The sequence below is a fragment of the Canis lupus genome, chromosome 19 (genome assembly GCF_048164855.1).
Source record: "Canis lupus baileyi chromosome 19, mCanLup2.hap1, whole genome shotgun sequence".
NCBI lineage: Eukaryota > Metazoa > Chordata > Mammalia > Carnivora > Canidae > Canis > Canis lupus.
The window spans coordinates 34,263,256-34,288,030 of record NC_132856.1 but is presented as its reverse complement, the minus strand read 5'-3'; the positions used below and the strand labels follow the sequence as shown (position 1 = coordinate 34,288,030).

The window sequence follows — 24,775 nt, the reverse complement described above, 5'->3', positions numbered from 1 at the left end:
GATGGTCTTGGCACATGTTGAAATTCAGTTGGATGTAGATGTACAGTTTTATTTTTATTTCTGGAATCTTTTTTAGAAAAATATTTATTTATTTATTTATTTATTTATTTATTTATTTATTTATTTATTTATTTATTTATTTATGAGAGACACACAGAGGTGGAGACATAGGCAGAGGCAGAAGCAGGCTCCATGCAGGGAGCCCAATGTGGGACTTGATCCTGGGACTCCAGAATCACGTCTTTGGCCTAAGGCAGATGTTTAACTGCTGAGTCACCCAGGTGTCCCTATTTCTGGAATCTTAATTTTACTTTTACTAAGTTATGTCTGTTCTTATGCCTGTACCACACGGTTTAGATTACTGTAGTTTTGTAGTAAGTTTTGAATTCAGAAAGTGAATCTTCCAACTTTGTTCTTTTTCAAGATTGTTTTGCCTATTCAGGGTTCCTTGTGATTCTATACAAATTTGAGGATTGACTTTCCCATTTCTGCAAAAAAGGCTGTTTGAATTTTGATAGGGGCTGCATTAAATCTGTAGATCACTTTGGTTAATATTGACACCTTAACAATATTAATTAAGTCTTTAAATCCATGAATATGGATTAGGATGCTTTTCTATTTCCTTAATATTTTATAGTTTTCAATGTATATGTCTTTTACCCTTTTGGTTAAATTTATTCCTAGGTGCTTTATTTAGGTGCTTTTTAAAATGGAATTGCTTTGTTAATTTCCTTCTTGGAATTTTCATTGCTGATGTGTAAAAATACAACTGGTTCTTGTGTGTTTATTTTGTAAGCTACAACACGGCCGAATTTGCTTCTTAGCTTTCTTTTTTTTTTTTTTTTTTTTTTTTAAGATTTTATTTATTTATTCATGAGAGACACAGAGAGTCAGAGAGAGGCAGAGGGAGAAGCAGGCTCCATGTAGGGAGCCTGATGCGGGACTCAATCCCAGGACTCCAGGATCACACCCTGAGCCAAAGGCAGATGCTCAACTGCTGAGCCACCCAGGCGTCCCTCTCTTAGCTTTCTTGTGGGTTCTTTGGGATTTTCTATGTATAGAATCATGTCATCTGTGAATAGGCATAGTTTACTTCTTCCTTTCCATTTGGGATACCTTCCCCCCCCCCCCCTTTTTCTTGTGTCTGGCTAGAACTTCCAGTAAGCATTGCATATCAATAGTGAAAGCAAGCTTCCTTTTTCATGTTCCTGATATTAGGAAGAAAGCTTTCACACTTTCACCATTGAGTATGAGGTTAGCTGTGACGTTTCCTTTATCATGTTGAAGAAGTTCCTTTCTAATCCTAGCTGAGTGTTTGTTTTTTTAATCATAAAATGGTGTATAGGTTTTTGTCATGTGCCTTTTCTGTATCAATTGACATGATGGTGTGGGGTTTTGTCTTTCTGTTATTGTGGCATGTTACATTGATTGACTTCTGTTGAACCACTTGGGATAAATTCCACCTTTTTCAGCCAGTCTCTGCTTTTCCAGCGTGGAGTGAATTGTAAGTTAGGCTGAACAGAGGTAAGGGCCTTGCGTCAGTCCTTTAGCCCCAGACAGGTTAGAACAGATAAGACAAGATAATTTGTGATTTAGATCTACTCTGCTCTCTCTGGAACCAGGTTCCAGGGTCCCACATGGGGAATGTAGGCTGATGTCTTCAGGACTTCTGTAACACTGGAGAAGGGGATAGGACAAAAGTAAGTAATGCCACAAAGATGTCCTACGATTTTAAAGTTGCTTTTTTCTTGATTCAGTATTCACTTTGTGGCTGTAAGACTGTTTTCCAGAGTTCTAATTCTAATAAAGTTGGTTCTGACAGTTTCTATATGTTTTTCAATGTTTCTGAAGGGGGATGAGAGCTGGAAGCTGCCTACTCTGCCATTTTTTGATGTCACTTCATTTCTTTTAGATTTTTAAAAATTTCCTTCTTTTTCACCTTTTATTTCTCCTAATGGATTATTTGTTATAGTTAGTCACTTGTGTCCTTCTAATTTTGTGTTCATTTTTGAACGATTCTTTTTCTTTTGTTTTGAGTTCTTTCCCTCTTCTGGAGTTTTGTAATTATGATTTTTGTTTCTTTCTCATGTCTGAATTATTTTCTTAATGTCTCTTAGCTTGTTTTGAAATAGCATGTTATAATTTTGATCTCAAGGTCTGCCCCTTCATTATCTGTAGGGATATTAGTCTAGTCTATTCTTTAGTCTCAATTTTCTTAAAATAACTGTATAGGATGGGACTTGGATATTTTTCTGTTGCTCATTTTTATGTGAAATTTGTTTTCCTGAACTTTTAGAAGGGCGTCATGGTTCAGGAGAACTTTTCTAATGTCACACAGCTCCCCCTCCTGTTGTTTTTGTAAAATAAACTCAAATACATGGTGGCTTCCTTCTCCTCCATTTTTATCTGGATCTTTTCTTTCTTTGTCTCTGTTGTCCCTACCTTGCTCAATTTTGCCTCCACATCCAGCAACTTCCCTCACTGTAGAGCCCTATCTTGAAATGCAATTTTTGGTGGTAGATTGATTTTAAGAATTCATATGACTCAGACTGCTCTAGCCTTTTACAGAACTTAACTCATGCTTACTTGTTATTGGACTGGGCTAAAGCTTTTCCATTTTCAACTTGTCTCAAATTGGCCATCACACTCTCCAGTGAATACCTAATGACTATCTTAGGGTTCTCCTCAAGTCCTTAAAAATGTACCATTGTTTCCTTTATACATCCTCCTGCTCAGGTGCAGGTTTCATATATTTCTGGTGGCTGTTGATGTTTTCCTCATTCACTTTTGAGGTTCATGTAGATACCTTGTCATCTGGTTTTGTTGTAAATACTATCCTTGGAATTTCAGTTTTGCTATTTTAGTCTATTTGATTTTAGGTGGTAATTCAGGTAGATTAAAAATCTGGACATAACATCTGCCATCTAGAATCCATAATCCATTCTGTGTTCACATCTTAAAACGTCCCATGTATGGGCTTAGAGTTTTTGCACTCTGAGCTATGGCATGTCTATTATATAGTGCTTTGTTCTGAAGTTTTAGTTGAAATGCTATTAATCTATCAGTTTTTGGATATTGCAAAACCTATCAATGTAAGAAAGGTTAGAAAGAAGCAGTTTATCATTATATTGGAAATGAAAGTATTTCTAGATTTTAGCAAAGTTGAAAGTGATGCAAAATGTATTTGTTTATGGAATGAACGGTAAGAATTTTCTGAAGGCCAAAGAGCAAATTATGTAACATGTGGAGTATAGTGCCTGGGTCATTGAAAGTAATCAAAATCACCAAGGGACAAGGAAAAGTAATGCGGCAGGGAGAATCTTTTGGTTCAAGGACAACCATCAATGTCTGATTTCTGGGAAAAACAAGGGGTTAATCAGAGGTAAAGTCTGAAAACAGTGTAAGTTGAACTTGGGCCCCTAAGCTACACAGGGTTTTATAAATTCAGGGCTACTTAAACACCTGCTTGAAGTGAATGCCTGGTGGCTAGTGCAAACACTAGAGCTGCTTGAGCATTTTTTATATTACTAGGAAATAAAGATAGTTAAAGCTTCAACAGGATTTGAAAAAAAATTTTAGAGTAGCCCAAACTGATGTCTTTTAAGGAAAAAAAAGAGACGCCTGATAGAAGAACATTTATTTATCATCATAGAGGAGAAAAATATTTCTGGTTGAAAAGTGACAAAGGACCAGCTAACATACCTACCTACAGGAAGTGCTTACAGGACTATAAGCACAGTCCCTTGCAAACAAATTACCTTCAGGAACCTAAACTGTACATAGAATAGTTTCTGTACAATTTAGACTGAATAATAGCAGATTATTTCATAGAAGATACAGAAGCATCACTTTTATTTTATTTTTTTTTTTATTTTTTTTTTTTTTTTAAAAAAAAGATTTATTTATTTGAGAGAAAGAAAGAAAGAAAGAAAGAACAAAAGAAAGAAAGAAAACTCATGATCTGGGGAAAGGGCAGAGGGGAAAAAAATCTCCAGCAGACTCCCTACTGAGTGTGGAGCCCAAAGCAGGGGCTCATTCTCACAACCTTGAGTTCATGATCTGAGCCAAATCAAGAGCCGGACACCTGACTGACTGAAACACCCAGGTGCCCCAAAATTTTTACAATTTTTTTTTTGTTTGTTTTTTTTTTGTTTTTTTTTTTTTTTTTTTTTTTTTTTTATTGGTGTTCAATTTACTAACATACAGAATAATACCCAGTGCCCGTCACCCATTCACTCCCACCCCCCGCCCTCCTCCCCTTCTACCACCCCTAGTTCGTTTCCCAGAGTTAGCAGTCTTTACGTTCTGTCTCCCTTTCTGATATTTCCCACACTTTTCTTCTCCCTTCCCTTATATTCCCTTTCACTATTATTTATATTCCCCAAATGAATGAGAACATATAATGTTTGTCCTTCTCCGACTGACTTACTTCACTCAGCATAATACCCTCCAGTTCCATCCACGTTGAAGCAAATGGTGGGTATTTGTCATTTCTAATAGCTGAGTAATATTCCATTGTATACATAAACCACATCTTCTTTATCCATTCATCTTTCGTTGGACACCGAGGCTCCTTCCACAGTTTGGCTATAGTGGCCATTGCTGCTAGAAACATCGGGGTGCAGGTGTCCCGGCGTTTCATTGCATTTGTATCTTTGGGGTAAATCCCCAACAGTGCAATTGCTGGGTCGTAGGGCAGGTATATTTTTAACTGTTTGAGGAACCTCCACACAGTTTTCCAGAGTGGCTGCACCAGTTCACATTCCCACCAACAGTGTAAGAGGGTTCCCTTTTCTCCGCATCCTCTCCAACATTTGTTGTTTCCTGCCTTGTTAATGTTCCCCATTCTCACTGGTGTGAGGTGGTATCTCATTGTAGTTTTGATTTGTATTTCCCTGATGGCAAGCAGAAGCATCACTTTTAATAACAGTTCAAAACACCCATGGACAGAAGGTTAAATCATATCAATGAAAATAGTTTTGTAGGGAAGTAGACTAATGTGGTCTAGCTATAAACAAGTGCAAAGGCTCAGGTACATGAGTGAGGTTAGTGTGGCTGAGAGAGATGAGGGTAGAAGGTAGTGGACGTTAATGAGTTTGGAGAGAAAACCAAGAGCAAGATCATGTAGGGCCTTATAGACTATAATGATAAGAACTTTAGGTTTCATTCTAAGGTATTTGGAAGCTATTAGCAGATTGAGACTAGAGAAAGGGTGGACAACTACTGTAAACGATACGTTCACACTAAATGGAGGCTGTGCTTCGGACAGCGATACAGATGTGTAAGAATGAAAAGAACCTGGGTTAATGTTGACTTTAAATTTTTTTAATTAAAAAATTTGTGATTGTAGAGTTATGCAAAAGCCATGTAAGAGGTTGAAACATATACACACCTTTTTGTTTTCCAAAGCTTGCTAACGGTAGTGAACGTCATTTCATATATTCTTATTTCTGTTCTGTTCTTTTTAAGTTTAAATCAAAATGCTAGCCATAGACTACTAAATGACTTTGTAACACACTAATGGATCAGAACTCGAAGTTTGTAAAACACTATATATCAAGTATAAATCCTTTAGCTTGTTAAGACACACAGTACTACAAATGACCAAGCCAGAATCCAGATATTGCCACATTTCCCATGAATATGTTCATTAAAAAACAAAAACCAAATTCCCTTACATGGTGTAACAGTAGGTTCGAGGATAGAGGAAAAATTGTGAGGGTAAGTATTCCTACTTGAGTGTATTACTGTGCTTCTCTCCCGGTGTAAAATGGTAAGGCCTGTAAATTTCAAATGGACTTGTAAAATATCAACACAATTTTCATTATTAATGGTCTGTAATTAGGTATACAAACTGCTAGCCAAAGTGACAGTTGGTCTCTTTTGAATTACAGAGAATGTCATTTATAGACATCCTAGTGGCTTTTAAATTGCTCCCTAGGAATTAATGAGATGTCATTTTCATATTTTCTTCAAGTTGTATATTCTTTTGTTGTGTTTCATTTTTGAAAAGAGCTTGTGGGAGGAGTGAAGGATAAATGAAACATAAAGGTCAGTGTGAAGTAATGGAGAAAAAATGGACCTTTCTGTTCTATTATTTGAATCCCTGCTCCTATCTCTGTGTCCTTTGGAAGATACTTGCCTGTGCCTCATTTTTCTTAATTACAAATGGAAATAATATCTGTATCATAAATATAATGTTAAGATTAAATGAGGACCTGGTGGTATAACATATGTTTTAATAAATATTAGTGTTCTTCTTTCCTTTCTTCCTTAGGAAGGTATTCAGTGAAATATGTTGCTAGAATAAGCAGGGCTGGAGAGCAGGGCTAGAAAAATGCAAAAAGAAAGGTACACTTTTTTATTCGTTTTTCTCTTCCTAGTAAGTCTGTTGTGCATGATCCCAATTGTTGTTTCTTTTAGAATAGGTGGATGATAAATAGGTAGGCTTTCTGTGTTATCTCTCCCTTTTTAAAGAGGGAAGTTACTCAAGTGATGAAAGGCAAGTTTAGGAGCCCAGGAAATAGTAGCTTCATAGCTGATTTCCAGTATTTTAGTTCCAAGTGTCTCCAGCTTGCTTTATTACAAAGAATTTACTGGAGATATGTCATTCCTGATACCAAGTACGTTAGCTAACTGATAGCTATTAAATATAGGTGTTCGAAAACCAATTGTCCTTGGCTGTGGAATAAACATTTCCTTTTATTTAGCTCTGATATCCTTGGAACAACATTACAAAGAGTGAAATGGAAAGATAGGATTTTCTCTAGCTGGCTTTTTTTGTTTGTTTGTTTGTTTGTTTGTTTTTAAATAACAGCTTTATTGAAATATTCACATACTATAAAATTCACCCTTTTAAAGTGTACAATTCATTGGTTTTTAGTATATTCACAAAACTATGTGACCATTGCTATTATTTAAGTTTTGGAACATTTTTAATCACCCCCAAAGAAAACCTTGTACCCATTAGCAGTCATTTTCTGCCATCACTCTCCCACCCCTTTACCTTTTTTATACCCTGGTATCTTAACTCCTTGCAACCAAAAATGTGCTTTTTGTCTCTATGGATTTGTTTATTCTGGATATTTCATATAAATGAAATTATATACTATATGGTCTTTTGCAGTAAACTCCTTACTGTAATATTTTAAAAGTTTATGTTGTAGCATGACTCAGCGCTTCATTACTTTATATTGCCAAATAATATAATATAATATGAATACACTGCATTCTGTTTACCTGTTCATCAGTGGATGGATGTTCAGGTTGTTTTCACTTTTTGGCTATTATGAATAATGCTACTATGAACACTCATGTACAAGTTTTTGTGAGGACATATGTTTTCAGTTCTCTTGAGTATGTGTGTGTGTGTATGTATTCCCCAATTGAATTGCTGGATCATGTGCTTTTTGTTTAACGTTTTGAGGACTTCATAAACTGTTTTCCAGAGTGATTGCAGCATTTTGTCTAGCTGGATTTTTAAATCACTTGGTTTCAGGTTCTAATTTCATATATATTAAAGGAGAGCCTTAGCTGAAACAAATGGTTTGAATTGGTAGGGGAAAATATCCACCTGTAGTAGTTTGCAAAGGTGGGAGTCCTTTCTCTTAAAGTAGGTTTGGAATTATTAGTACTAATCTTTGTTTTTTGTTCTTGTTTTTGTTTTGCAGTTTTATCTCCAAGACACTAAAAGTAGTAACGGTACCTTTATAAATAGCCAGAGATTGAGTCGAGGCTCTGAAGAAAGTCCACCATGTGAAATTCTTTCTGGTGATATTATCCAGTTTGGGGTAGATGTAACGGAGAACACACGGAAAGGTACGGGTATGGATCGATTTTTCCTATTTGTCTTTTTAAGTTTAAAAAATTTCTATTTGTTATAAAACATTTTATGTTTGTAAAAGCATTTACATACAGCATTACATGCAGTAAAAATTAAGAATCTCTTACTTCCCCCATTGCTTTTCTAAAACTTTAAATTACGAAATGTTAATAAGTGATTTATATTTTTCATCACAGTGTGAAACTATAGGATGCTCTTGTGTTACTTTAGGAAATAGTTGGTTGTGGTGACAGCCTACCCAACCAACAGAATATTAACCCATAAGGATATTTATCATTAACAAGAATGCAGGAGGGTAGGTCCAGACTTTGTTTACTTGACTTGGTGATGTTATGAGGAATCCAGGGTTACTGCCCTAATATGTTTGTCTCTTATGCAGGATGGCAGCAGCCACAGGCCTTATTTCCTTCATGCCAGTATCTTTGGAAAAAACTGTGAGGCAGGGACAAAATGTCTTTCTGTAGGGCTCTTTTTTTTTAATGTCTTTGGTAGAAGATTTACACTCCTCTTGTCTCACTGACCACATACATACCTAAGTATGGCTACAAAGAAACCTGGGAAGTTACTTACCTGACAGAAGGAATTAGGAGATCCATGATTGTTATTGGTCAGTTACGAGTTATCCAGTCCAGTTGTGTGCACATTTTTGCCCCAAACACAATTAGAGTTCTGTAGGCAGTTATTAGCACTTATCAAGATCCAAAATTTCACATCTCACAGTTTTTGAAACTCGAAGTTCTCTAGTAAATAAATGTAGATAGTCTTCATTTTTACAATTCTAAAGCTTTCTGGCTTTACCTGCTTCACTGTCTATGTGACGACCATGAAGTTCTGTGGATCATAAAACTAAATGAATAGGAGCTAGAAGTATACAGTTATGTTGTCTTAGTTTTTTTTTTTTTTTTTTTTTTAAAGATTTTATTTATTCATGAGAGAGGCAGAGAGATAGGCAGAGGGGAAAGCAGGCTTCCTGCAGGGATCCTGATGCAGGCGGGACTTGATCTGAGGACCTTGGGATCACAACCTGAGCCAAAGGCAGATGCTCAGCCACTGAGATACCCAGGTGCCCCCTCTGTCTTAGTTTAATATGGGCAATGGAACCAATTGACAAGTTTCTCCTTTTGCTTCTCTGAACATACTTTGATCTGGTGATACCCTAAGTCATCAGTATCTGACATTTTGCACAGTAGACATGGGGATGAAGATGGGTAGTTGGTGATGCTGCTACTGTGTGTGTGCTTGTACATGTACATTTACATACTTTTCACTGGTTGTTGCAACTGCAGTATTATTTTTACTGGGTTTTGATGCCTTCTCAGGGAGTTAGGTTTTGATATTTGAATTCTGGTAGGGTCAAAACTTAGGAATTTCCATTTACAACTGTAAAATAGTTTGTATTTTGATACAAACTACTCAGTACACCTTACTAAGAAAGCTCACCTTATTTATGACCATACTAAGAACAGCTTTGTTGCCACTGTAGCATCTGTTGCCACATCACACCACCTCTGGTACCAAGTCATTCAGCAAACACTTACTCAGCCCCAGCTGTGAGTAACCCACAGAGAAGACAGAGAATTTGATTACATGTTTTTCCCAGGGAATGTCAGTCTTTTTGCCTTGCATTTCCCAAAGAGAATTAATAGGTGTTAATTAATAAAAGAATGAGGTTGTCAAATACACTTAGGAAATAGTTAGTTAACCAAAAGTAAATAGGACTTCTCAGAGTCCTTAATACACTAGCATATATGCCGATCTCGGGGGGGGGGGGGGGTGACTGTTCTAGAATGCAGCTCTTTCCAAACTCCTTCCCACTCTTCTTTCCCATCTAGCTGTGAGAGATAACTCTTTAGAACATGCTGTAGGAAGCTAAGAGGACAGTCCTGAAATTCAGAGTTATTATTAGTGCACCATTATTTTAGCAACATTAGATTCTTTCAGGCTTCTTTGAATATTTATGTTTTATGCCAACTTTAAGGAAATTAAATAAAGAAAAATTCATCATTTAAAATGTTGTTTCTTTTGGTATTTATTCCTTCAAAAAGTTGACATTCCTGGGCTCTTGGGAGACAGCTCTATCACTAGTTGAGTACTACCTGTATATGCCAGGGAAAAAGTTAGACTTTGTCCTATGCTAAACAGTACTATGATAAGCTTTATATCACTTGAAAAATCCTACTGAAATTATACAGCACTACCGGTTAACTCCTGGATCAAGGAAGAACTCAAAAGGGGAATTTTAAACTATGTAGAAAGGAAAGGAAAGACTTTTATACTAAAATACAGTAAATCCTTTACTCAGATAAAAATTAATCATCTTAAATTCCTTCTCTACTAAAGAAGTACTATGAAGGAACTTGTCATTTAGGAGAAGTCAGAAAAAGAACAAGAAAAAGAAGTTGGGAAATAAAAAGCAGAAATTAATGAAATAAGCAAAAACATACAGAAGGGATAAGCAGACCAAATGCTGGTTTTGTAAAAATCATCCAGCCAACCAACAAACAATACAACAGGTAATTCGTAAGCCTTGATTCCCTTATTAGGTTAAAAAAAAAATACTAGCAAAAATACACAAGATAAGGAATGAAAAAGACATAAACACAGATACAGGAAGTACTAAAAGAATTTTGAGAAACTAGTACATGCCAACCTATGACAAGGAATGGAGCTAGAGTAAAATACTTTCCTAGCAAAATTATGCCAAGATGTAGAAAACTTGAGTAAACTGATTTCCTTAGAAGAAACTAAGAAGTTATTAAAGATTGACCAGAACCAGAGGTTCTGGTCATATTATTCACAGCTGAATAATGGTCTTATCTTTAAAAGCATGTAAATTCAATGTTATTTGAATAATCCAAACATGCATAAATGTGGAAAGCTGTCAGAATCCTTTAGAGAAGCCAGCAGCATATCACTAATGCCAAATTCTCATAAAGATACAGTTCAAAGACAGAAAACTAGCGCTAATTTCACTTGTGATGATAGAGGAAAAATTCTGATTAAGGTATTAATAAATTAACTTCAGAAATGAAGCTAGAATAAACAACAAAGTGGGTTTTATTCTAAGATTTTAAAAAATGATTCAGTATTGGGGAACTCTATTAACACTGTCCACAAACTAAAAATGTTACATGAAAACCATATTACTGTATAACCAGTAGGTATTGAAAAGGCATTGGATTCTTCTCTTCCCATCTGAGCTGGAGGCCAACCTCTCTTCCTTGGCAGCTCTGTTTTACTTCTAGCCCTGGCTTTCCTTTTCCATCAGACGGGCCAGAGTGCTTCCTCTTGCTTCAGGTTGGCTGTATAGCCTCTGGCCCCTCCAGGCCCTGTGCTTTTCTCTTTTCTTCAGGCTTAGGTCCTCCCTCTCCCCCACCATGAATGAGGAGTATGAAGTATTCCTGCTGGGCACCAGCCTGACTGAATATATCCTGTCAGGTATAATGTCAGTGAATGGAAAGAAAGTTCTTCACATGGATAGAAACCTGTATTATAGAGAAGAAGGTTCTTCTATAACACCTCTGGAAGATGTATACAAAAGATTTAGAATACCGGTGTACCACCATCATTAGTGGGGATAGGAAGAGACTGGAACGTTGACTTAATTCCTAAGTTCCTTATGGTCAGTGGTCAGCTGGTTAAGATGCTGCTTTATACAGAGGTCACTGCTATCCACTTTTCAAAGTGACTGAAGGGAGCTTTGTCTATAAGGGAGGAAAAATCTACAAGGTTCCTTCCACTAAAGCAGAAGCCCTGGCATCTAGCTTAATGAGATTGTTTGAAAAACGTTGCTTCAGAAGATCCCTAGTGTCTGTTGCCAGCTTTGATGAAAAAGATCCCTGAACTTTTGAGGACATTGATCCTAAGAAGACTGCAATTTGAGAGTACAAGAAATTTGACTTGGGACAAGATGTCATAGATTTTACTGGCCATGCCCTGGCATCTTATAGAACCAATGACTATTTGGGGCACCTGGGTGGCTCAGTTGGTTAAGTGTCTGCCTTCAGCTCAGGTCATGATCCCGGGCTTCTGGGATGGAGCCCCGTGTCAGGTCACCCTTTCCTTCTGACCCCCCACCCTGCTCATGCTCTAACTCATTCTCTCAAAACGAATAAATAAAAAATGTTAAGAAAAAAATAAAAACCAATTACTGTTTAGATCAACCATGCTGTGAAACCATTAATAGGATTAAACTTCACAAGTGTCTGGCAAGATACAGCGAAAGTCCAGACCTTTATCTTTTGTATGGTCTTGGAGAACTCAGCCCTGGGATTTGCAGGGCTATGTGCTATTTATGATGGTACCTACATGCTCAATAAACCAACTGAAGAAATCGTACAAAATGGAGGAGTGATTGTTGTGAAATCTGAAGGAGAGGTTAATCACTGTAAGCAGCTCATTTGTAATCCCAGCTATGCAAAAGACCAGGTAGAAAAAGTGAGCCAAGTGATCAGTTATCTGCATCCTCAGGCACCCCATCAAGAACATCAGTGGTACCAGCTCCTGCCAGATTATCATTCCCCAGAACCAAGTCAGTCAGAAGCCAGATAGCTATGTCTGCATGATTTCCTCCATACACAGTGTGGCAGCACAAGGAAGGTATATCGCCATAGTTAGTACAACTGTGGAGACCTTTCAAGGAGCCAGGGAAAGAAATCAGATCAGCTTTGGAGCTTTTGGAGCCAATTGAATAGAAATTTGTTAACATTAGTGACCTCCTTGTACCAAAAGACTTGGAAACAGAAAGCCAGGTCTTTATTTTCTGTATATACAATGCTCCAACTCATTTTGAAACAACTTGTGATAACATCAAGGACACCTGGAAGAGGATGACGGAATCTGAGTTTGACTTAGAGGAAATGAAGCACAAATTATATTAATGGCGAAGACTAATACCAGTACCTTTTATTATCTAATTAGGACAAACTTCTGGCAAATGATGTATACTGTATGAAATCAATATTATAAGGCCCGCTTTTGTAATCAAAACTGAGATTGCAGAGCACTGTATTAGTAAATGTTCCTTTCCCTTCTAATATCATGTATGAACTTGTTTTCAAGTGGCTATTCAGAATTGGCAGATTACCATATTATATTCAGTTTAACCAATACTAGGTTTTTTTCCTAGTGAAAGATCAGTTTTTAAAAAACATTGTCATACTGATTCAGAGCACTTGATAATGTATTTGTATCTTTTAATCAGTGTAGCCTTTGCAGTTGTATGCTTCTGCTGCTCAAGAGCTGGATCAGTACAATTTGTGTGTCATCTGTCCTCTTGATGTTAAAGGAATTAGAAATTGTCCATAATCTGGGACAGAAGCCCTATGTTTTCCCTACACCTTTACATTTTGTGTTCTGTCAAGTGTTATAGGTGCCCATGGAAAACAGCCACCAGTTGGAGTTATGTGGGCCTAAAATTCTAACCCAACTTCAAACCAAGTCATTTTAGAGGACGACTGTGTGCAGTGTTTTAACCTTAGACAGTTGATGAGAACAAAGGGAAAGAAACTCAGTCATAGACCATGTAAAAGTAGAAGCTTCTTTTGTATTCTAGATGTGACCTCTTCAATGATGCCTGTCTCAAAATGGCTCCAAATGATTTCTGTACTGCAAAATAAAGCCAAACTCTGAAAACCTAAAAAAAAAAAAGCATTTGATCAAGTTTAGGAGTTTCCTAATAAAAATTCTAAATAAATAGAATGAATAGAAAAAACTAAATAACATAAGAATTTTAATTAAAATAGAATAAAAAGGGGTGCCTGGGTGGCTCAGTCAGGTGTCTGACTCTTGATTTTTTTGGCTCAGATCATGATATCAGTGTTATGAGATTGAGCCCCAAATTGGGCTTCATGCACTCTGGGCATGGAGCCTGCTTAAGATTCTCTCCTCCTACCTCTGCTTGCACACTCACACACTCTCTCTCTCTCTCTTTCTCAAAAAAAAAATAAATAAAAATAGAACAAAAGTAGCACAAATGCTATACAGGTGTAAAAATGTATGAACTAAATTTACATATATCAGTAAGGATAAATCTCAAACATTCTCTCAAGCAAATTGCAGAAGGATATGCGTGGTACAATACTATTTACATAAAGCATGAATTAATGTAAAACAGTACTACATAGTGCTTTTGAATATATTTATAGTAAGAATATAAAATTAGACACTTGAAATGATAAAAAATAGTTTGTGAGAATGTATGAAAGGATTTCTTTTCATCACTGTGCATAGAACAAATGAAGCATAATTTTAAAATTGCCCATTGTGTAGCTATTATAAAGAATAAATTAGGATTATATGAATTGTAGAGATTTGTATAAGATACACTGTTGAGGAAAGAATCACTATTAATAATTCATGATTTTAAAAAGTCTCACCAATCCCTATAAATGTACATGTTCATGTATGTGTTTGAATATGATTATATGAACATAGGGGAAAAAGCATAGAAGGATGTATACTAGGTCATTACTGTGAGTCATCCTGGAGTGGGGTGGAGGGAAGAAGTAAAGGAGAAGAGGAAGCCAAATTAAAAAGAATGGGGCTAATGTGACTGCAATTGAAAACCTTCCACGATCTGTGTCATTTATGTATTTATGTGAAATGAATATGTAAAAGGAAATTTCAAAAAATATATATAAAAATATTTTGTGTGTGTGTGTATAAAATCATGATTTTGTTAAAAAGGTCACAGGAACCTAATGTCATTGAACATATCCATTCATATTAGTGACTCTTCTATTCCATCCTCTCCAAAACAAGCTGATTTTGATGTTTGACTTTCCATATAGTGTGACTCCAGGTTGAAAACTCAAGGTACAAATAACTTGTCCTCTAGATGTAAAATATCGTTAAAAACAAATAAGATGATATTCTAATAGATTTTTTTCAAGGAAATGAGAGAGAATGCCAACCTATCAGATCCTCCTGAAATCAGAGCTATCTATTCCTCTGTACCCAAACCCACAAACTGCTCAGACAGAGCATGAGTTCTGGGCTACATAACATTACAGTAACTCTCTCCTGCAAAGCTTGGGACCAGCTAGTTCTATAAACTTGGTATATAACTCCAATCAGTTCATCCCTGGGGTCTACTTCACCAATATCTGTTCCTAGGTAAGCCCCTATGAGCAGGGAGCCCATTATGAGCAAGGGGCACTGGTATCTTCCTTTTATTGTGCTCAAACTGCCCTCAATTATTTTTACTTCCCACAGTAGACCTTGTCTTTTCGCACATGCTTATTCCTTTGGCTAAAAACTTTTTCTAGGTTGAAAAAGGTGTCTTTCCATGTCCCTGTTGCACACTGCACTCTCCTTTACAGGTTTGCCTCTCTCACTAAGCTACACAAGAGCAGGCATTGTGTATGTCTTCATTGTAGAATCTCCACACTCAACTTGGCATATACTGGTTGAATAAATTTTAAAATGTCTTATGGGGCAGCCCAGGTGGCTCAGCGGTTTAGCTCTGCCTTCAGCCCAGGATGTGATCCTGGAGACCTGGGATCAAGTCCCATGTCAGGCTCCCTGCATGGAGCCTCCTTCTTCCTCTGCCTGTGTCTCTGCCTTTCTCTCTCTGTCTCTCTGTCTCTTTCTCTCTGTGTTTCTCATGAATAAATAAATAAAATCTTAAAAAGTGTAGCTATCTTCTATCATCATAAAAATGCTAAAAAAATAAAAGACATCAAACTCGGGTAACCTGGGTAGCTCAGTGGTTGAGTGTTTGCCTTTGGCTTAAGCCATGATCCTGAGGTCTCTTTCTTTGCTCATGCCATTCTCTCAGCCTTTCCTTCCATTTCCAGCTTTTGAAGTCTTTTTTTTTTTTTAACCCTTTTTATAAATCCTCCCCTGCCTTTGTCTGTTCCAAATTTCCACAGTATTTTGTACCTCTTGTAGCATTTGTGAAAAATTTCCCCCTTTGTTGTTATGTTAGCTGTTTCTTGTTCTCTCTACAAAATATATTGAAATCTCCTCAAGACAAGGACCTAGTCATAATCATCTTGATTTTCCCCATCTTTACCATCCTACTGCTTCATAGCCAGCAGATTCTCAGTGACTATTTAGCAAACAGCTAAAACTAAAGAACCACTACTCCTTGTGCATAAATAGAAAAATAACCTAAGAAGAAGTATTGCTCCATTGTATGCTAGAGAAATAAAGTAGCAAATGAATTCACATACCTAGAGAAAGGTCTCCCACCAAATAAATAGTTAGAAACAGGATTCCTGGGAGAAATAGCTAACTCTGAGTCTAAGCAGGAAATGTACAGGTTGAGCATAGAAGATTTTGTCATATAGGGGATCTCTGGGTGGCTCAGCGGTTTAGCGCCTGCCTTTGGCTCAGGGCACAATCCTGGAGTCCCGGATTGAGTCCCGCATCGGGCTCCCTGCAGGGAGCCTGCTTCTCTCTTTCTGCCTGTGTCTCTGCCTCTCTATGTATCTCAAAAATAAATAAATAAAATCTTAAAAAAGATTTTGTCATATATAAAACAATGAAACTGAGACTCCTAGGGTTCTGTCAGAAAATTCAGTTAACATAAAGTTCTAATTGATCAAAGATGGGACAGTTTGAGGATCAAATAATAACAGCAGTGGATTGAAATATATCAAATGTGCTTAAATCCATGAACTTAAATGATACTAAAAAGAAAACAAAAAGATTTGGTCACCCTTAGAAAAGCGTAGGTAAACCATCCTGAAAACAAGTAAATAAAGAGCAAGAATAAGCATTTATGCTACCTTTCCTGGAGAGAATTATTCCTGACATAAACAAGGAGTTGATGAGGGAAAGGTTTTTTTTTTTTTTTTTTTTTTTTGCTGAGGAGTGAAAGCTTTTGTTTTTTTTTTTTTTTTAAATTTTATTTATTTATTTATGATAGTCACATAGAGAGAGAGAGAGAGGCAGAGACACAGGCAGAGGGAGAAGCAGGCTTGATGCACCGGAAGCCCGATGTGGGACTCGATCCCGGGTCTCCAGGATCGCGCCCTGGGCCAAAGGCAGGCGCCAAACCGCTGCGCCACCCAGGGATCCCCGAGTGAAAGCTTTTGATTACTGAACTCTAGCTCATAAGTGAAGACAGAATGATAGAATATCAGTACAAAAACACTTTTTAGAGTTAAAATGTTACTTGTCTTTTTTTTTTTTTTTAAGATTTTATTTATTTCTTCATGCGAGACACACACAGAGAGAGACACAGGCAGAGGGAGAAAGAAGCAGGCTTCCCCGCAGGGAGCCTAATGTGGGACTCATCCAGACCTGGGATCATGCCCTGAGCCGAAGGTAGATGCTCAACTGCTAAGCCACCTAGATGTCCCAAAATGTTACTTGTCTTTTTGGCTAGCTTTCCTGCCTTGTTTCTGACTGGAAAAAAAAAAAAGGTCTTTGAGGGACACCTGGGTGGTTTAGTTAAGCATTTAACTCTTGATCTCAGCTCAGGTCTTGATCTCAGGGTCCTGATTTCAAGCCCCACAATGGGCTTCTCACTAGGTGAGGAGCCTACTTAAAATCAGGACTCCTGGGTGGCTCCATTGGTTAAGCATCCGCCTTCAGCTCACATCTTGATCTCAGGGTCCTGGGATTAAGCCACTTGTTGGGCTCCCTGCTCAATGGAAAGTCTGCTTCTCCCTTTGCTTCTCCCTCTGCCTCTCCCCTTACTCGCTGGCTCTTCTATTACTTTCTCTCTCGCTTGCTTCTCTCTTGGGGAAAAAAAAAACTTTAAAAATAATTTTAAAAATCTTTGAATTGGAAGCTTTATGAAGTGAAAATTTCAAGGTTGAAAGTTTGGTAACTTTTTAACCTTAGATTGTAGTCAAAAGACAAGCAAATAATTCCTCAGTTTGGAAATGTTAATGCCTCTCATTTAGATCTTGGTTTTTTTAGATGTTTCTTATGTTTTTATCATCTTACTCATTGTACTTCTATTACTGCCAGTCATTTCGAGGGATCCTTCAAACTACTCAAATATAAAGTACTGTTGACCTTTCCACTCAATGCAGGAACAGAGATAGAGCCAGACTACAACATACCCCAGAAGTTTCAGTCTTCCAATTCAGGGCCTTACATAGCTTTTAAGCTCATCACAGTGAACATGGGTCTTTTAAGTAATGCCTGTGTGAAGAGGCAATAGTAAAGGCTGACTTCATACCATAAAGTAAATATATTAATTCAAAAGCAAAAACAATAACCTGTATGAGATAATAGAGGAAAAAACCCACAAATGACAGCTTAGGTAGTCTTCATTTTGATTTTTAATAAAATCTCATAAGTACAAGTAATTGCAGATTTTTATGCATAGATACCTTGTTTTTTTGAGTCAGACACACTTCTTGTTTTAACATTTTTGAAATTTGCTTGTAGCTTACAATGCATATATGCACAGTTTTACTTGCTGTCAGAAAGTAGATCATTCCTATGAAACTTTTTTTTTTTTTTTTTTAAGGTAGGTTTTATGCCCAACATGGAGCCTAGTACCGGGGCTTCAACTCACAACTGTGAGATCGAGACCTGAACTGAGATCAAGAGTCTGATGCTCAACTGACTAAGCCACCCAGGCATCTCCTATGAAACCTTTAAAAATTGGTGTAAAGGGAAGAAGCAATTACATTAATTTATATGGAAAAACTTTTTAGCATTCTCAGACCCAAAGTGTCATCTCTCTTAGGCTTTTCTGATACCTGAGGGACATAATTTTGCTAATGGATGCACAAAATAAATCAAGCTAAAGCACAGATGTTCACAGACACAGTTCAAAACTATGGCCGCTGGATGCTGAGATGCTGAGTATACTTTGTGGGGGAGGAGCTTGCCAGGGCCCCTCTCAATGCCTTGTAACAGCTCACTGCAAAATGCTTGCTGAATGCTATTTACACTTTACCCTTTTTTTCACAATAAGCAAAAATCCTCTTTGGATTTCTTTTGGTTGGGAAAACAGGTACTGATGTAGGTCTTTCATAAAAGTGAAGGGATATAATACAAACTTTTAAAAAGCAGAGAGTGGGGCACCAACTGGGTAGCTCAGTTGGTTAAATCTCTAACCCTTGATTTAGCCTGAGGTCATGATCTCAGGGTCTTGAGATGGAAACCCCATGTCCAGCACTGTGTGTGGAGCCTGCTTAAGATTCTCTCTCTCCTTCTCCTTCTGCCCCTCCCTCCTCTTCATGCGCTCGCTCTCCCTCTCTCGCTCTCTCTTAAAAAAAAAAAAAAAAAATTGAAGGGTACCTGTATTTAATGTGGCAGTGATCCTGCAGCTTTCTTACCCCACCTGAGAAACTTTAATTTTTTTTTTTTATTTTTTATTTTTTTAAAGATTTTATATATTTATTCATGATAGTCACACAGAGAGAGACAGAGAGGCAGAGACACAGGCAGAGGGAGAAGCAGGCTCCATGCAGGGAGCCCGATGTGGGATTCGATCCTGGGTCTCCAGGATCGCGCCCCGGGCCAAAGGCAGGCGCCAAACCGCTGCGCCACCCAGGGATCCCCTGAGAAACTTTTAAATTGTGTGTTTTACAATCATTTTGTCTCTGAATCTTGGAAATATGGTGAATAATGTTTCTGGGAAATTTTTGAGAGCAAAATTTGTTTAAAAAGTGATTAATAAAATATTTGAGAGCAGTACTTTCCAAAGTATTTTTTTCATAATACTGTATATATCATGTATATAATACTGTCATATCAGTTCCTGTGTAAGTATTCTGAAAACAGGGGACAGAGATGCTCAGTGGTCAAATAAGTTTGGAAATGCATCTTACTTTTAGAGCCTCATGATGGATAAAAAGCCCATTGAGCTCTGAAAAAGACTGGTATAAAAAAAATAAAAACTCTTCAATATATTTTAACCAAGTATTTCCCAAACTTTTCTGACCTTCATATCTGTTTTTGTTAACACCCACTAGCACTCCATTTTGGGAAATACTGTTATATAGAGTTGATTAAGTATTAGAACAAAACATTTTTATCAGGTAGTTTTAAATACTCGCCTGTTGCAAATTAAAAAAGACAACTAATAATTCTATGCGTATGTGTGTATCTGCTTGTCACAAGAACCTTTTCAAAAGCAGGGCTGGCTAGACTAGATTGTCCACTTAGACGTGATCTTTAACTGCCTTCAGTAGTACAGCAACCCCATGCTGCCCTGTCAGTATTACCCCTCGATTCATTTCACAGATTTGTACATCATTTCAGTTGCTAGACTTTGGGGTGATATATCTGAGCAATGGAAATTCTGATGTAATATATCACAGCTTGTCAATTCTGGCACTGCAATTTTATTCTGTAACTCAATGCATGTAATTTTTTAGACTCTATTATCAATTTAAATACATTGGTCAAGTATCAGTATTGCTGGATTTTGTTATACTCTTCTCTTGTATTTATTATAGCCTGAAAAGAGTAGATCTCTGGCGGAGTCATAGAGCTGGGAAAATCTGTCCCTTCCCTATATTCTACCAGGGAAAGGAGGGAGTTAAGTAGTTCTTACAAGTGTAGGTGAACTCTGCTGCCCTCAAAGTAAGAGATGTCTTCACCCTGGGTAATGGAAGCTGTAAAATATTAACCAACCATGTTATTTGGCATATTCAGTAATCATTCATTAAATGCCTACTTTGTGCCAGATAACTCTGCCAAGTATGGGATTTAAAAAGTGAAAAGCAACCAATCTTTGCCCCTCTTACAGAGTCTGCTCTAACTGGTGAGACAGTGGTTGCGTAAATGACAAATATTCACAGTGCACTGTGCTTACTATTATAAGAAGTAGATATAGGAGACTCTGGAGACCCCTAAATCAGATAATGAGTTCCGTGAAGTAAGTAGAAAGTCTGAGCCTAGGGGATAAGTAGCCTTTGGTCATGCAGGCAAGAGGATAAAATGATATCACTGACAGAACAGCTTGTAAAATGAATAGAGTTGTGAAAAAAGGAATTTGGAAATGCAAGTGGCTTGGTCTTGCATAGGGTGTTTATGGTAGCAGGATGGAGGATGAGGCCTGAAGGGAAGGAAGGAGCCCAGGTGGTTCATGGCTGTAATTGCTGTGGATGGTTCTTGATCTGTGTTAGCACTTTTCAAATAATAAGTTAATGAAAATTGAGTAAATTGCACTAAGTTTCTTAAGTTTACTGTATATTTCCAGATGACAGAATAATCATATTACTTCATGTTTATAATATTGTTTTGATGGTTTATAGGCCTGATCACTTAATAAGTTACTCTTACATAAATGCATTAGCTCTATTCTTTTTTTTTTTTTTTTTAAGATTTTATTTACTTTTTATTTGAGAGAGAGAGAGTGCACAAGCAGAGGGAGGGATAGAAGGAGAGGAAGAAGCAGACTCCTCACCAAGCATGGAGCCCAACTCAGAGTTTGATCCTAGGACTCTGCAATCATGACATGAGCCAAAGTCAGATGCTTAACCAACTGAGCCACCCAAGCATCCGAGCATTAGCTTTATTCTTAATCCGTTTTATTGAGATATAATTTATTTGCAACACCAGTTTTATACAGTGGGTACAGCTTACTGAGTTTTGACAAATGTATATGGTCACATAACCACTCCTTTTCTAATTATGAGACAGTATATTTTCAGCACCCTGCATTAGCTTTTAATTGGTAAATTAAATAAATTAACTCTTTGAATCCTAACCCCAGAAGATATAATCTTGGAAGAATAGAGAAATAAAAAGCCATCAACCTTAAAACAGCAAAAAAATATTTTCTTATAAAGCCTAATCACAAAGAGAAGCTACTTACTGCCTTTGGGGGGTTTTGTCTCTTGAAATCATCAGAAGGAAAAGGAGGAAGTAAGAAGCAACAGTAAGAAGTTGTCTACAAAATGACTGGTGTAATGTTATATAAAAATGTTAGGGGGTGGAGGAAGAAAAAGCACCAAAACCACAATTTTAAATACTGAACTGGAAATCTCAGACTTTAATAAACAGAGTACCAGAAGCAGCTTCACTTGTCTGAGGTCTTGGTTTTCTCACTCATCAAATGGGAGAATTGAATGGCATATTTCAAGCTCTATTATGCAGAACTTACAAGTTTTGTTAGGCATGGATAGGAGTTACAGATTGAGGAGGACAGGAGAATTAGGAATTAGGGCTAACTATTAAATTGGGGAATAGTTGGAGTTAGGTTTTGATGCCAGAAGATAGAGGAAAAAGTGCATTTCCTCTCCTCAATTGTATTTACATAAATTCAACTGACCTTTTATTGACTGCTACAGCATTGGAGGTTAGGGCACTTTTCAAAAACAATTCTATCTATAATTCTGCCTCGCAGCTGTGATTCAGTATAAAAACAGGGATGACTTTCTCCAGGGGAGTGAATACTGCCATTAAACCACCAGATTAAAAAACAAAAAACAAACAAAAAAAAAAACCACCAGATTTTTTTCGGAAGTTATTTAGGAATAAAATGTTTGGATATGAGAGATACGAAGGTTTGTATTTTTAAACAATTATTTAATCCATCTAATTTGTTTATTTTAACCAGTTACCCATGGATGTATTGTTTCCACAATAAAACTTTTTCTACCAGATGGTATGGAAGCCCGGCTCCGCTCAGAGTGAGTATAATTTAGTGCTATGAAGTTTTTATATTAATTACCTTGGTTAATAATATTAGAGATGATGGTATACAGTTAACACTTCAGGATTATTTTAATAATGGTAGAACATTAATGTAGTATTTTAGAATATATTTCATTTTAATTGTTTTTTCACATTACCTACAATGTTACTAATGTTTTTCACATTACCTACATTACTACAATTCTAGTAAATAATAATATATAATGAAGCACAGATTATTTTGTTTCCAAATTTAACTTTCCAATTTATATTTTGATGGATTATTAGTTGTATTTCAAAATATTTAGGATATGTAAGTTACTGATGAGTGGTAACTGTATTCATTAGTGGTAAGAACTGTATTTTGATCTGTATTTAATATAGGACTTCTTAAACTGTGATTTCCTCTGAAGTTAATGCCAGTGTCATGATCTTTTAGGACGTTGAGGGTGTTGATATAGTTAGTAACCAAATAGGTGGGAGTTTTGGAGGGATTTTCCAAGGCTGTATTTTTTTTCCCCCTCAAGTGGTGGAAAGATCATTCAGTTGAGGACAAACTTGAAAGGGAAGAGTTACTCATAAAATGTAAATGTTAAAACCTAAACATAAGTATATTTTAGTCTTATGCTTTTCATAGGTTATCATTATATAGTAATTATTAAACGTAAGCATTTTTTATCTGGGGAGAAGACTGTGTATATGCAAGAAACTTGTTTGTACACCCAACATAATATTTTTTATCCTTCAGAAGCAAAGACAAAGATTTGAAGGTGGGAGGTTAAGATAAGCAGTAAGTTTAAAGCAAAATAGAGTCGTGAGTAGGAGAGAGAATGAAAAAGAAAGCAGAGGCTCTTCTATTACTTTGGTAGTCTGTGCTTTCATTAGAACTACTATATATTTTGCTTCAGTTAGAAGCTACCAATATTTTTTAGCTTTAAGGATACCTGGAGCAAAGCAAAAAATTTTAAACATTTAAATGTAAAATCTGTTTCCTATTCTATATTATAGTTTAATTATTAAAAATACAGTTAACTTTGGGAACTTTAATATGACTCTTTTTATGAGTCAAGGGTTAAGTTTTTAAAAGTAAGAGTAACTATTAATCAACTAATGATGTGTGGCTTCTAAAGACCTTGATGTTTTTGTGTGATAATGAGATTTTTCTTTCATGGAGTTAAAAGCTTTGAGTAATTATATAAAGGATCATCTGTCATCTCAGGTTCCATCTAAGAGGGCATGTCAATTTTTCAAAGTCTGTGTTAGTGAATTGTGTCCCTATCCTTCTTGTTTCCCCAATGCTTTTCATCTTCCCCATTTCCTTCTCATTGTTTGGTTTTTCTTATGTGGTTAAATATTAGTATCGTTTAAAATTTTGCTGCCGGCTTCATTGTACATAGTTTGGCTGACTTTCTGGAGAAGATGAATTTTAGACAGGCAGTTCTCTGGAGCTGTAGGAAGATCACAATGGTCTTCAGAGGCAGATAGTCTCATTCAAAGCCCAACTCCACCTATTCTGTGACTTGATGAGGCCTCCCTTTTCTCATTTGAAAAATGAAGATAACAATAGTACTTATTGAGCAGGAATTTTATGAGGAAGACTAAGCAAGGTTATGCACTTAAAGAGTTTTGTGTAGTACCTGGCATATATTAAGCACACAATGATCATTGGCTGTTTCTGTTACTATAATCTTTTTTAGCCATCAAGATACTTTTGGGTATGCCAGAATGCTTAGTTTAAGGTATATTATATACATAGCATTTGATGCTTTTAAGATTCTCACTAGCTAGTTCTCAAAAAGTTGATTCTTTTTTCTTCCTTGTTTTTGATTACATTGCACAAATAATTTTTTTTTTAAGTTACCACTATACCCAACATGGGGCTCAAATTCATGACTCTGAGATCAAGAGTCATATGCTCTACTAACTGGGCCAGCCAGACATTCCTGCACAAATAATTTTTAAATGATAACAAACGGAGAAAAATTGCCTGAAACCCTACCATCCCAGTACTGATGGTTTTCCCTTTCTGCACTGCCTTTTTGCATATGAACATAGTTCATATACAAAATATGTATATTTTGTATACAAAATATTCGATATATATAAATCAACCAAATACAATTCAATTCAATATACAATTCAAATACAATATAATTCAAACAAAATACACCTATATCCAGAATAGTTTCTGTAAGATACACACACACACATACACCACACATATATTACTCATGGAATAGTTTAGCTGAATTTTTAGCCTTTTGCTAACCAGTTTTTCACAAGACCAGAAAATTTTGTACTTCAGTCACTAAGAAAACTGGATTTAAAAAAAAAAAAAAACTGAATACTATTTGCTTCGATTTAAATTAT

General features: G+C 36.5%; 1 protein-coding gene and 1 pseudogene across 48 annotated transcripts in view; both read left to right on the top strand.

Moving 5' to 3' along the window:
• SLMAP (sarcolemma associated protein) overlaps window positions 1-24,775 on the top strand; it is a 148,745-nt gene that overhangs the window by 55,038 nt on the left and 68,932 nt on the right. For 26 of the 48 annotated variants that reach the window (XM_072785704.1, XM_072785705.1, XM_072785709.1 and 23 more), the window contains exons 3-4: window positions 7,671-7,824; window positions 22,329-22,401. In XM_072785704.1, coding sequence (XP_072641805.1) covers window positions 7,671-7,824; window positions 22,329-22,401 — 227 coding nt within the window. The remainder of the gene's footprint in view (window positions 1-7,670; window positions 7,825-22,328; window positions 22,402-24,775) is intronic. The other 22 variants (XM_072785747.1, XM_072785748.1, XM_072785734.1 and 19 more) reach the window with 1 other exon arrangement.
• LOC140610122 (rab GDP dissociation inhibitor beta-like) lies at window positions 11,221-12,810 on the top strand (annotated as a pseudogene).